Source organism: Festucalex cinctus, chromosome 1 (genome assembly GCF_051991245.1).
Source record: "Festucalex cinctus isolate MCC-2025b chromosome 1, RoL_Fcin_1.0, whole genome shotgun sequence".
NCBI lineage: Eukaryota > Metazoa > Chordata > Actinopteri > Syngnathiformes > Syngnathidae > Festucalex > Festucalex cinctus.
In genome coordinates, this window is record NC_135411.1 from 60,837,040 (window position 1) to 60,851,266 (window position 14,227).

The 14,227-nt window shown below is 41.1% G+C and overlaps 1 protein-coding gene across 20 annotated transcripts in view; it reads right to left on the bottom strand.

Annotated features, from left to right (window-relative positions):
* nfixb (nuclear factor I/Xb) overlaps nucleotides 1–14,227 on the bottom strand; it is a 169,485-nt gene that overhangs the window by 95,537 nt on the left and 59,721 nt on the right. For 7 of the 20 annotated variants that reach the window (XM_077499024.1, XM_077499081.1, XM_077499131.1 and 4 more), the window contains one exon: nucleotides 3,859–4,390. In XM_077499024.1, coding sequence (XP_077355150.1) covers nucleotides 3,859–4,390 — 532 coding nt within the window. Of the gene's footprint in view, nucleotides 1–3,858; nucleotides 4,391–5,129; nucleotides 5,283–5,408; nucleotides 5,845–14,227 lie in introns of those variants that run through there. The other 13 variants (XM_077499019.1, XM_077498981.1, XM_077498990.1 and 10 more) reach the window with 6 other exon arrangements.

Here is a 14,227-nt window from a genome sequence, read left to right on the forward strand (position 1 = left end):
CCATTACTCAAAATGACAACAATGTAAAGAAGCTTCCGTTAGACATGTCTGACGAGCAGTGTTTTTCACACTGTTCTTATGTTGACGGGCGCCAACACTCGGCGTCTCTCCGTGCGCCCTGGTTAAAGATTCATGCCGGAATATTGGATCACAACTCTGTTTTCTCTCTTAAAAAAAATAAATAAATAAAAAAAAAAATATATATATACAGTAAAAATTAAAAAATTCCTAAAAATATTCAGCAACAGCAAAGATGGACCAATGTGTTTTTGTTTTTTTTTCAGGGTATTGATATTCATGGAAGACCCAAACTGCCAAAATAAAAAATAAAAAAAAGTGAAAATAAAAATGGATATAATTAGAAAATTAAATTAAAAAAAAATAACATAAATGGAAATAAAAACAACCAAAAATATAAATAAATAAAAGTAAAGTAAATACATAAATAAATTAAAAACCTAAATACATAATTATTAGTAGACAAGGATGCTTAATTGTTGATAACTAATATTTGGCACCAATATTAACGTTAATTAAAACTCGTAAAAAAAAAATTAAAAAAAAAACATTTTGGCCAATAGACATCTGTTTTAAAATTCATCTATGTTTTAAAATTCTAACAAAAATTTCAGGGACCTTCCAGGGTCATTAGCATGTCTTAAAAAGTAAAACAATATCTCCCAATTGTTTTCTACAGTAAATAGTTCTCCAAAATTTCCAAAATATCGGAAATGTTAAATGTTTACTTATCTTAGCTTTAATTTCAAACAAAAAGGTGCAGAGACTCCCCAGGGGCAGCAGCATCTCTTCTAACGTTAACTGAAATTTTAAACAAATAGTTTCCTAAAGTTAACACAGTTTAAAATTCATCTCTCGCTGGTCATCAGATTAAAAAAAAAAAAAAAAAAAAAAATGCTGAATATCTGCACTGATTATCCGACCGGCCGATAATCGATGTGTCCCTAAGCAACATGACCTGTATTTTCTCCTTATCTACTTTTTGGGTTCAGGGTCCGGGTGCAAAGATTTTTGCGATCATTCAGGCTGAAGTGAAAGTGTTTTGCCTTACAATCTGGTTATCTTGCTGCCCTTTATGCATTAAAGCCCGATCTCTGGCTCATTTGTAATGTTGTGAGAATACATCCTGGGGACATGTAATGAGGATATGACCACCTCATAGAAGCACAATAGCGGCATGTGGGGATGTGGCGAAGATGCATGCACACAAACACAAACACACACACACTCAGTGGCTTTTGCGAGGTAAAGACGGCACCTCACTCTGCAACATCTTTTTATCATAACGGCACAAGTAATGAAAGTCATATGAGACAGCTCGGACTCTAAACATGACTAATGCTGGAACTGTGCGGATGAGTAAGAATGACAAATACGGAACACTTTGGTGGAAGAACGTGACCTGATCTGAGCCTCTAGGTGGAAGCGGGGCCAAAGCGGAGCCCGAATGGTGAGCCAAATGTTGGTTTCCATAAACGTGTTCAAAGAGAAAATTCAACTCCCCTCCCGCCTCATGTCTTACACTTTTTTTTTTTAAATCATCTTCAGATTTAAAATAAGTGAGGAGAAAATAAATCATTAGTGCCTGACAATCTATGTATTCATCATAAGAGAGTGAAAAACCTCTTTTGCTTGTGTTAGGTTGCAGCTGCAGCGCACAAGTGCCGACCCGAATGCTGCTTTGAGCTCAGTCCAGTCACGCAGAGTGTCAAATCCTAGCCTTGGAATATGCAACAGTGTCCAGCAGAGAAGCATCCACAGACAAGGGGTTAAACCCAGGGAGGATCTGCTGTCCTGTCAATCATGTCACTTGAAAGCAGAGCCTCCCCTGCAGCTGGTGACTAGTGACATCAGTGGGACAAGAGCGACGAAACACTTTGGGAATGGGCTGGGGGAAGGGGGTGGTTGAGTGACGGATGCAGTCCGATCGTCAGGCCTGACAACTGATAGCTTCCGTAAAGACATGGAACGAGGGTCTACGAATAAAAGTGTCAAAATACCCTGCACCAAAAAATAGACACATGATAACTTTTGTAAACTCCAGTTAACTATCGTGCTAAACGGCACAAAATAAAAAATAAATTGGACGTCTGAGTTACTTTCCGCTCTCATTGGGGCAGGATGCTTGTGGAAGCCCGAATGTTGTAGCTGTCTCATACAAAATTAAGCGATTTATTTATGCCACATGTATGAAATACATTAACGTACGCGCAAGCACACAGCAGAAAGACAAAGTCTATTCCAGCGCATGCAGGCGGCTACTGACTCGCTGGCGGATTCTGGCAGCGGCTAAATAAAGGCTTTACTCGGAGGGGCACCAGGCTGCGCTGGGAGCTAATCTGAGCCGCGCTTCGCCACGGCGCATTGTGGAACAGGAAGAGGCGCTCACGGAGGCCCGGCAAACTCAAGCGGTGTTACACACTGGGCTGAAAAGAGCCTGGCATGGGGTTCTCTGTCACGGAGGAAGGCTGCACCTCCTTGCCAACTAGAAGAATTAAGGCCCCAGTAACTGTAGGCCAGTCTGTGCTAAATGAAGCTGGGATCATAATAAAAGGGCAGTGTGTGTTCGCGTGTGAGGATGTAAAATTAGCACAAATTTAGCAGACACAATATGTGCAAAATGATCAATACACGTGTTATTCAAGACATTTCAAATATCGCCATCAAGCTGCATGTTAAGTAAAAATGATAATCTCTCAAGATAAATGTAATCAATACCTATTTTTTTTTATTAATTTAGGGATATTTTTTTTTTTTTTTTTTTTAAGATTATTTGTTATTATTATTAATGCTTTTTGCATGTTGCTGTACAGGCAATCATTGCATTTTCACTAATTGCTATTTACAAACAAATTTATAGTAAATAAAGGCAATTCAGTTCAAAATTTTATTAGGTATTTATTTCTATTATTAGTTAATATAGCTGGAATCGGGCTGAAAACCTCATTGGTAGAATTTGTGACCAATCTAGAGTATTGAATACGGTTTGTTCTCTTTGATGATGCAATGTTAACGGTTGAACAAAAATAAACAGTTTTGGGGTCTCCTGAAAAAGTGACCATTTTGAACGTAGCATTGATACGCAAAATCAATGAGTAAATACAATGAATGTCATAGCATGAATTCATGTTCTCACAGGAGAATTCCTGCATATTTCTTCATGCATTCATATCTTTTGCGGCCGAGCAGCAAAGCAAGAAAAAGAAACCATCCGATGAACAAAATCAAGCCCTGACTTGCTTGGATGATCGCAAAGCAATGATCAATGATGGAGGTCGGTTTGTTGTAAGCGTGTGTGTGTGCACGTGTGTATTGGTTGTTTTAGAAAAGAAAGCTGAGCTGGATTCATTCAGACAGGCGGACTCTGCCTGTCTCCTAAACTACCTGGGATCAGGCCAGCTGTCACGCACACACACAAATAAAAAAAGAAAAAAAAGAAAGCCACACACAGCACACTGCTACTGATACACACCAATCTCCTCAAAACATTCACGTGGATTATAGACACATGACATACTGCTGCGCGCGGGCACACACGCGCAGATAAACAGGTCTGCAGATGCTTCTGTTTACAGACGGTGCTGGGGAGCGCGCACGTTTGGATTTCCACAAATTTGTGTGCAAATACGTGAACAAATGTACTGATGCAAACACGTCCTGAGGTAAACAGAGGTTTGAATCCTCACTGTGCAGGATCTCTTAAGGCTAGAAATGCGTATAAATCTCTGAAACATGTTGAAGATTATGCGGTAGAGACGCGTATGACGATACGGTCGCTAGTTTGGTAAGAAGAAGCTAACCTGTGGCTAGTTTGTGCATTCAGGTGTTTGTAGCACGTACCTGGCGTGTGGACGAAGTAGGCCAGGTAGAGGTCCAGCTCTTTGACCGTCACTCCAATGTGGTGCGGCTGGACGCACAGGCCGTGGTTGGAGCACTGGGGCGACTTGACCAGCCGCTCGCCGTCCGTGCTCTCCAGCGGGCTGCCCTTGAACAGGATGACCATCACCAGGTCCAGCCTCCACACCTTGTCGGCCTGACGCAGGCAGTCGATGCGGCGGATCTTTCCTTTCTGGTCGGGATTGGACAGCACGCAGCAGGGCGGCTTCTTCCCCGTGATGGTGAGCACAAAGTCCTCGCGGAACTCGGGCCGGATGTCCTTGCGGAGCTTGGCCAGCAGGCGCGAGGCCCACTTCTGCTTGATCTCGGGCTTCTCCCCCAGCAGCTCGTCCTTCACCGCGCGCTCCTCGTCCTTGGTCATTCGCTTTTCGTGCTTCTTGAAGTATTTGCGCTTGCGGGCCTGCAGGTTGAACCAGGTGTACGAGAAGGCACGGACATGGGGGAGGAGGGCCTCGATGAAGGGATGAAATTCATCCTGGTGGAAGACAGAGGAGGAGGTGTTGAGATTTTTGTTGCAACACATGCTATATTAGTACAGAAGATGATTAGCGCCAGTGTAAAGATAAAAAAAAAAAGAGGTTGGCAGGATTCTGACTTTAAAGTGAGAATTATGACTTTAATCACAGAATTCTGAGAATAAACTCAGAATTCTCACTTTAAAATCAGAATTCTAACTTAATCACAGAATTCTGAGAATAAAATCAGAATTCTGGTAGGCAGTATCTTATTTTGAAATGGCTTGGTCAGAACCATCAAAAAGCCCAAAACGGGTCACAATATTGCTTACGGGCTACAGTGAGAATTCTGAGAACAAAGTCAGAATTCTGAGAATAAAGTCCGAAATTTCACTTTAAAGTCATAATTCTGAGAATAAAGTGAGAATCCTGCCAACCCTTTTTTTTTCACTTCACTGGCCCTAATCCTCTTCCGTAAATATACACAAAGTAAAACACACACAATTTAAATAAAGAAACGTGCAATAAACTTAAGCATAGTCAAAATTGCTGAACAGTATTAAATTCAAATCCACACATTCTAACATCATTAAAAAATAAATAAATAAAAACAATTTAAATTGAAAAAAAATCTTTTCAATTGTCTCCTTCAAAACAAATAAATAAAAAGGATGCAAATGAGTCACTTGAAAATCCGAGCCGGTGCAAACTCGGCAATTTCTGCAATAAAAGAGAAGTTATTCTGCCGAACCATAATACCTTCACTACATATCTCTGGGCAACAAAGCCCAGATCTCGCCATAGCGATCCCGTGCCAGCGTTGCCACACACCGGTCGCTCACCATCGCCAAGTTTTGCCGCCACAAGAGCACCACTGTTGAAATGTGCTGCTAAAAGATCAGCCATACCATTTCCTGTCTCGGCTATCATGCAAAAGGAGCTCCAAGCAGACTCACATTTCCACAACAAACTGAAAGCACACAGAAATGGTCACAGAACACTACACAGCTAGAAGAAGACAGACGGCCTGGTAGTTACCATTTTGCACTCTCATCATAAATTTGGCACAGCGTTTAAAGTAAAAAAAAAAAAAAAAATCTGCAACAGTTTTTTTTTCCTCCCGCGCTCCCCAATGTAAAGCAAGGGCTGGTTTGGCAAAGAGTGGTGAATTAATGGAGAGGGAAAAAAAATTGAGGGAATGTCAAAAATAATTAGCAGTATAATCTGCTTACTAAAAGCAGCGGGTTGGATTTTTATTTTTTTTTTACCAAAAAAAAAAAAAAAAAAAAAATCAGGAGGGAAAAAGTTCAGGTTTTACTGCAATAGGAATTTGGCCAGCAGATCATGAGATCAACAGAAAATGCAAAAAAATAAAATAAAAAATCATCCAGCAAAAATCGAATTATTAACAGTATTGCAATGCAGGGGTAAAAAAATGAACAAAGATGATGCACTTAAAAATTAAATGCTCCATTGTGCATCACCCTGCAAAAAAAAAAAAAAAAAAAAAAAAAAAACCTTGAAAAAAAAAATCCTTGGCAAGGAGTAATTGGTAGTGGTGTCTGTTCTGATCCCAGGGCCCGGTGCAAGACTCACACACACACAAACACACACATACACACGCAGAGAGGCAGAGGGGGGGCAGGGAGAGCAGAGCACAGAACGGGGGGGAAAAAAAGGAGAGTCGAATCAATGTTGGACGAGCGCATACGACCGCTGGCAAAGGCGAGTGCCGCTTCTTTTTTCCCCTTTTCTCTCCAACTCTCTCTCTTTCTCTTTCTGTTTTCCCGCTTGCTGTCTCTCGTCCTGGCCGCGCTCTTTCCCCAACCATTGCTTGAGCCTTTGCCAAGCGCGAGTAAGGCCCACCTATTTGGCAACGCGACGCCTGTAGCTCAGCCAATGCGTTCGCTTCAAGAGCTGAAAGGGAGGGAAGAGAGACAGAGGGAGAGCGTGAAGGAGGGAGGGTGGCAATGAGGTGGGGGTGGGGGGGGGAGTTGGGGGGTGCCACAGTGTGCGCAGCCTCATCCAACGTCGCGCAATTTGCCAAATCGACAAGTTCCACTCTGACACAGAGACAAAGTTCAGGGGAGTAAGTCTTCCCCTGCACCAATCCCCCGCAGCCCACAGCCTGCCTCCATCTTTAGTATGGGTGCCATCGCCTGCCCCCACCGCCCCTGCCCGGCGCTCCGCTTGCATAATGCCACCTTGGCAGAGGATGGCACAGAGACGACGGGCGCGCAGCTTCAGAATCCCTCCAGACCAGCACCACCCGCAGCTGCTCGTGGGTTTACCACAGCAAACAAAGAGGGGGGGGAAACAAACCCGGCCAGCCAGCCCGGGCTCTGACTGCGCACACACCAGGCGCATACGCATGAACGGCCAGATGATTCCCAGGCACCGATACAGTCGGCGCTCAAATGCAGATATGGTTACAGATTTTGGAGAGAAAGGCAACAAGGGAGGCAAAACTGAAATTGCCTCAGCTGTTTCCGCGCAAGAGAAATGCTCAGCAGAGTGTGATGCGCCGCCTCTGAATCCTAAAATGACACACACCCTCCCAAACTCCCATGACAATTTTGGGAAACCAGTCTGCGAGCTGTGCCGGCTGCCATGTTGCCTCATCGCCAGGCAAGTCATTCGGGGTTGCACCTGCAATGCAGGCAAGCTAGTCTGAAGGTTCACTCTTCAATTGTCATCCGAGATGAGACAAAAACAACAAATGGGCTTCATCATTCCACAACTGGCATGCTGTCCTGTCCACTGCAAAGAAACTCAAAAAAAAAAAAAAAAAAAAAATCAACAGACTGCTGGAGCCAATAATTACGGCTAAAACATATCTGATGTTACAAATGCTTTCATGTTGATGTCAGAATGTCTGAAACCGCTGTGATTCATTTTCATTAGACTCTGCTGACTCTTGAAAAATTCATGCTGTGGCTTGAATCAAGCTTGAAATACTCATTTAATCAATAGAAATGCGCATGAAGCAAACAACGGGAACTTGCGCATAATGCAACCAATCGCCGCGCTAATGAAACCTTGTGCCTTCCAATTCCAAACAGCAGAATATTGGACTGAGCTTCATCACAGGGCCACAGAGGCAACACAGGCCTGGCGGAGAACTGACTGCCTCTCACTCCTCACACCTCCACATTCATCCTCACTCGGTTTCAGTCTCAGCTGATTGATGCCAAATGAGATAAAGCAACAATAGAAGCCAATAAAGGAAAAGGGATTCACAAGTCTCGTCGTTGCTGTTTCTGTCTAAATGTGTGTGGTGTGAAGGTGGCTTCTTCATCAAATTTAATATTTTGGTATTTCCTTTTTTTTTTTTTTTTTTCCTGCCACCACCTGCAGAACTAAAATCCGGAAAGTCAACGCTATGAGACAAACTGGCACTTGAATGTGATTCCTGTGTCTGCCTTTCAAACAAAATGACGGCTTTCTGGGTGACCCTGCCAAAATGCAAATACGTCCCCATTCAAATGTCACTAAAATTTGACTTCAAGGCTGTTCCACTCATTCTCCTTAGTCATACTACTTGCCTGAAAACACCACATAAGTACAAATCTAAAAGTGCCAAATCTTGTGGGTGTAAAACGACAAAGTGGAACCCTCCGTGGGTGAGCATTAGATCAGCGTGTCCGCTTTACATGCAGGCCCACCTACTTGATTGGTTACGATCCGCTCAATAGGGTCCTGGAGCCAAGATAAACAACACATGGAAGGTGCCTTTAGGTTAATCTCTTTACCTGAGAATTAAATTAGGACAAACACACTTGGACTTCAGATTTAGTTTGGAATTAGCATCACTTGGAAACAGTGATTTGCCATTACAGTATTTTGCTTTGTTTTTTTTAAAACCTAAAATAACGACCTCTTGACTGTGTCCGAATTCCCCCCTTAACCTGTCATTCAATACATACTCACACAATATAGTAGCGTAATATATGGTGCCCTCATTCTGCTCACTACTTGCTCCTTGTCGCATGTACGTGACCACCATACCTACACAATGCACAAATCTCCAACTATTTATTATGAATACAAATGTTTTAAAACTGTTTTATGTCCTTTGTTGTGCATATTTTCTATTGAGACAAATTACTTATTTCCATAGTATATAGTTATTGTATCGCTTTGATTCTCACGCTTGCGCTGTCGCTCCCGCCATTTTTTTGATACTCGCAATGCATTGTGGTCTATATCAAAGTGCATTGTAGGTAATCTTGAGTGCGCTACATTTTTTTTCTTTTGGACATTCAGACACACCTACATTTTTTTAAATACCACATCATCGATTGAGTACCATAAATAATTTTCCACTAGTTTTGATTTATTTATTTATTTTTATTTTTTGCTTATTTCTGCTTATTTTAATCTCAAACACGATGAACTTCCGGGTTTGTGTCACGTGCTTTAAAAGGCAAATTCTGTACAGCGTTTAATTAATGGTTCTAAAAACCTGCGGCGTGAGTCCAGGTGCACCATTTACACACGAAGCACCACCACCCTTTAAACAGTACAGGACAGGACAGTAAAACAGCACAAAAAAACAAAAAAACAAAACAAAAACAAACTCTACTCACGGGGACACAATATAAAAATGATTTCTTTTTACTTTTTTTAAATAGTAAATCGATTGAGTTCCATAAATAATATTAAAAGGGTGATTTTTTTTGTGTGTTGTTTTTTTTAAGACTTGCCGTTTTGCAAGCACACCATTTGTGCAACAGCATAAAAAAGCGTTCGTTAGTTCGACGCGACACACGCACACAACACACACACGCACACACACACATACGTGTGTGTCATTGAAACGAACCGCGCGTTTATATCCCGTTTCGGATGTCACCGAATACATGAACACCGTGCTGCATTTCCTGCAACCAGCCAGGAGCCCGCATAATTGTGTCCCTAAAATATAAATTGCTGCGCTGTATTTTACGCCAAACACATTTATTTAATTCGTTTGGGGGGGGGGATCATATTCTAAGATACGCAAAACGCATAAGCCGCCTTATTAAAGACGCGCGGTGATTTCCTTTCTTTTCTTTCTTTCTTTTTTTTTTTATTCTCTGCACGTCTGACCCAGACAGCACGGGTGCCAATTTGGGATTAACTCTTTCACTGTGGAGGGGTAAAGTCTTTAAGTGGGACGTTGACTCCGTCAAACAGCGCTTGTAAATCTCGCTGCACTGTCACAATCTCCTTAAATTACATACTTAGAATATGGTCACATATTATTTTTCATTTGTTAAAATTATTATTTTTATTATTATTACTTTTTTTTTTTTTGACAAAGTGAAATATGTGGCATGATATGAGGTGATTTCCCACCCACCCATTTATATTAGACATCTTCCAGGAATAAATTTGATTATTAATAAATTAAGATTAGACTCAAAATATGTATTGCATTAATGTTGCCATTAATTTACTTTAAAAAAAATATACTATTAAGAGCATGCAATCTTCCAACAGCATAACATGTATACAAATAATGTGAGCCATTTACTAAAACGGACCAACTGCTTTCAAAAAGTGATTCATCATTATTATTATTTAGTTGTGCTATCTGTATTCTAACATTGTCATTTTTACATGAAATATTTCACCAATTTTCGGAACAATTTATGGCAATGTCAAGTCTGGCCAGCCCACAATGCCTCTCGTCAGGCCTCGACACCCGGCTTTGTCTCTTCCTGTGTTATTTGACCTCGCTGAGGTGGTGCTGCATCTCATTAGACCAATTAAAACAGAGCCTGCATGAGCCGAGGGCCCACCAGACGCTCGGCCATTCATTAGTCCGGCTCGGTGCTGGCGGGGCTCCGCTGTCCTCTCCTGCCCATCTGAATGTCCCCGACCCCGGACAGAGCATGACACCACGTCCCCTTGACTTGAACTCAGCTGACTGACAGCCAGTCCAGTATTAGAGGAAGGTGGCAAAGGAGACCAGGATGGAGCCGAGATACACAGAACTTCAATCAGGTGTGTGCAACTACGAGTGCACATTTCCACAAACTCATTTCAGGAAAACACATTGAAGTATTTACTGGTTTTCTCTTGGTCAAGTCCTGCGTATTCAGAGCGTTACCGCTACTACTACTCTGGTTAGTCATCACATGATTACATTTGAAATTAGGGAGGAAAAAAAGTAGGCCAGAACAACCCACACTCTCTGTTGCTGCGGCAAACAAGTTAGGCATTAACATCCTGAATGACTTGTACTCATCTGAGTTCAGAAAACCCGCACCTTGCGATGTGTGAAAAACCTGCAAGCAATTTGCGGTGTCTGCATGCTAACTTTGCCCAGGGTGGTCCATGGCCGAACCAACTGAGGAAGAGGCACGCACGGCGCATTCCAGTGCGACAAAGAGGCTCTGATGCCTCGCTGGAACCTCTGGATATGAAATTCAGACTTTGTCCTATTTACTTCTCCATCAACTGGAGTGTTTTTATGTTTTGACAAGGGATGTTCGATACCACTTTTTTCCAGACCGATACCGATACTCAGACCCTCAGTACTCACCGATACCGATACCAACTGCCGATACCAGTAGTACATTTTGGCAAATAAAAAAAATCACTAAAAGATATTTTTAAACAAATATACTTCCTTTCATTTTGACAAAAAAAAACAGCCCAGTCACTCTTCAATAGTCTTAACGCTCAAAATAAAACACAAAAAATGCTCTTTTCGTTTAAGATTCACAATTTTGAAGTATTTCCAAACCAGTGAGGTTTTGGTGAAAAACTGCTGCAAGCTAGCGCCAGTTACAGGCAAGGAGGACTCACTTAACGTCTTCCCCCTCTGCCATCGGTCGCTTGTACTCGTCTGTGTCACGAGTACTCGATTACTTTAAAAAAGGCTGGTATCGGCCCGATACCGATACCTGGTATCGGTACTCACCCATCCCTAGTTTTGACAGCAGGTTGCACATTGCGGGGCAAATTGAGTGAATTCAAACCTAGGCACACTGTGATGAAATTCAAATAAATGAATGAATGAATTAAATTTTTTCTGCTTCCTTCTGTTAACATATACACGATAAGCAGTATTGAAGTACTAGTTGGTTTGTAGGTTGAACGGGAGCATTTTGGAGTCATGTTCCCTCACAAGACTGTTGATTAGGCACACTAGATAAGCACGAATTTGACCTGTCCAAATATTACAGCACTGCCAACTACAAATTTCTCTCACAGGATTGATCAAAACTGATTAGGATTTTTGTAATGGCTGAAGCTTTTGATCGGGTTCTGGTGTTATTATCCAGATAACGCACAGGTTTGCAGTTCACGTGAGTCACCGGCCACGCAAGGTGGACTCAGCATCACGACAGCCATGACTGTTTCCTCAGCGTGCCAGCCAACAGACTGCTGCTCTCTCGGCCGCCACTACCGACTAGACTGGAATCTGATTTGTTGTGCTAACATTTTTAAATATCACAGTTGTGAATTGGGAGGGGAAAAAAATGACTATTGGCTGTGAAAGAAAAGATCCAAAATACTAATCCTGCCAAAGTGGCTGGTAGATGTGACCAACTTGGAAAAACCACAGCCAGTTTTTAGAAGCATTTGGCCGGCAGTGGGCGTTAATTTTCTACTCTGCTGAAAACCAGCTGTGCAATCGGTAAACACATTGTGGCTGAGCTGCAACAAAGAAAGGATTTAACAAATTCATATTATTTACTCGGCTGCCCAATTCTGAACTGATTGAATGTGATATATTATTTTAATAAAAGCAATAGAAACACTGCATTTAGCTTCCACTGTATGAAGCTAGTAGTAGCTTTCACTATAAGACGTTACATTTTTTTTTTTTATCACAGTCTCATGCTTAGTTGACATTAACTGCACGATCACTGATTTGTCAACAGGCTCAAAGGAAGGCAATGTTATAAACACTCTTATGTTTGCGCATAATTAGATTTTTTTTCAATGGAATCGATTTCAATGTTCAAGTCTTAACTTGCTGGTGAAAGAAGCTCACTTCTCTTTTAAGAATGTCGATGTCTCGCACGCCTTTTCACACGGAAAGTGCACCACTAAACGATCGCTAAAGCTTCATCCGGAATGGCTCACTTTGTGCCAAGTGTGGAAAATGCATACTTGAGCATGTATTAATGAGTGATATGGCGTTGTCTCCACCTTTCCCCACACTCAAGGTGCACAGTGTTTGACTGATTTATGAGCAAGCATTAACGCCCTATTAGCACTACTAAAAGACATTACACCTTCTTTTTCCATCACATTGATGGATACTTATGGGGGGGTTGTTGCTGTTGTTATTGGGCTTTTTTCCCCTCTTAAGAACAGCTTTAACATTGGAAAATGCTTTTCCTCTTTAAAGTTTGTAACTGCATGCATTTTCTTGCTCCGGCCTTTTACCGTTGCATGCCGATCACTCGGAAATATTAAACGTAATGGAAAGCAATTTAACCCGCTAACACCTGCGATTGCTGAAGCCTGTGTTTGTGCCATCATGAGTCATCAAATCCATTTTCAGACACTTTACAGCTTTTACAGTTTAACTTTTGTTTGAGGACTGGACACAGAAAAATGGAAGGATGCAAGGGGCACTTGTTAAATTATTCGATTTACATTTATTGAACAACAAAATTAAATAATTTTAATTCAAATCAAATCAAACAAGAAATGATATATGTATGTTTCAGTAGCATCCAAAGCCCATTGCCATATTCAGAACCAAAACAAGCGCAATCTGTAGTAAGATGAGCATTTTTAAACAGCTTTTGAGGATGATTAATGCAATATGTTCCTAAATCAGACCTTGACACCACAGAAAGTGGAAGAAATTATTTGTGCTTCTAAAATGGAATTATCTTTATTGACCACAGTGTTTTAAAGAGAAATTGTCTATTATATTAGTCGTGAATACTTCATTTGTAATCTTATAACTAGCCTTGCGGACTGTGTCAAATGTCTTTTTTTTTTTTTTTTTTTTTTAGCAAATGCTGTGGTCTGCTGAAAAATGGATTGTGGGCCACAAATGCCCCCCGGGCCTTACTTTGGAGAGCATTGCTTTCCTTTAATTTACTAAATATAGCAATGTGTAGAATTTGTTCATCGAAGCACCCACAGAACCATAATTTGAGGTTTTAGCCTATTGGGTTTGTAGTTGGGCTATTACTGGAATAGAATTCAAATCGACATTGCAATGTAGTAAACGCAATTCGCTAATCGCAAAGGATGCGATTTGGGGGGGACAAAAATCTCTTCATCTGAAGGCTTTATTGTTTTCTTTGTTTATATGTCTCTTAAGAAGTGCAGTCCACATGTTTACGCATCATTGTTTCATGGAACATGTAAAGTTGAAGTGATGAAGCCACAAATTTGTTTGCATTGTTGTTGTAACCTGATTTATGATTTATTGACTTATGTTTACATCACAGTAGAATTTTTTGAAGTTGTCAAAGTGAATGCTTAAAAAAAAGAACTACTAGTTGAAGTAGATAGATAAATAAATTGTCATATTAATTCATGATTCATATGCCTTTTTTCTGCATGAGCATAAACTCTAAACTCTAAATATTTATATATTTAAAAAAAACAAAAAAACTTGTTTAGTCCTACTTCTTTGTCAGGAGGTTTGGATGAATGTTTGCATTGACCGCTCAATGTATTAGCAATCTAGGGGAAGAATCTGCACAGACTATGCATTCCTTTTGAACCTTGGGCTAAATATCAAGTCAAACAGTCCAAAACTAAATATTCTGCCCTTTCAGTCCAATACTACCTAATAGGGGTGTTAAAAAAAAATCGATTCGGCGATATATCGCGATACTACATCGCGCGATTCTCGAATCGATTCAATAATCGGCAAAATCGAATTT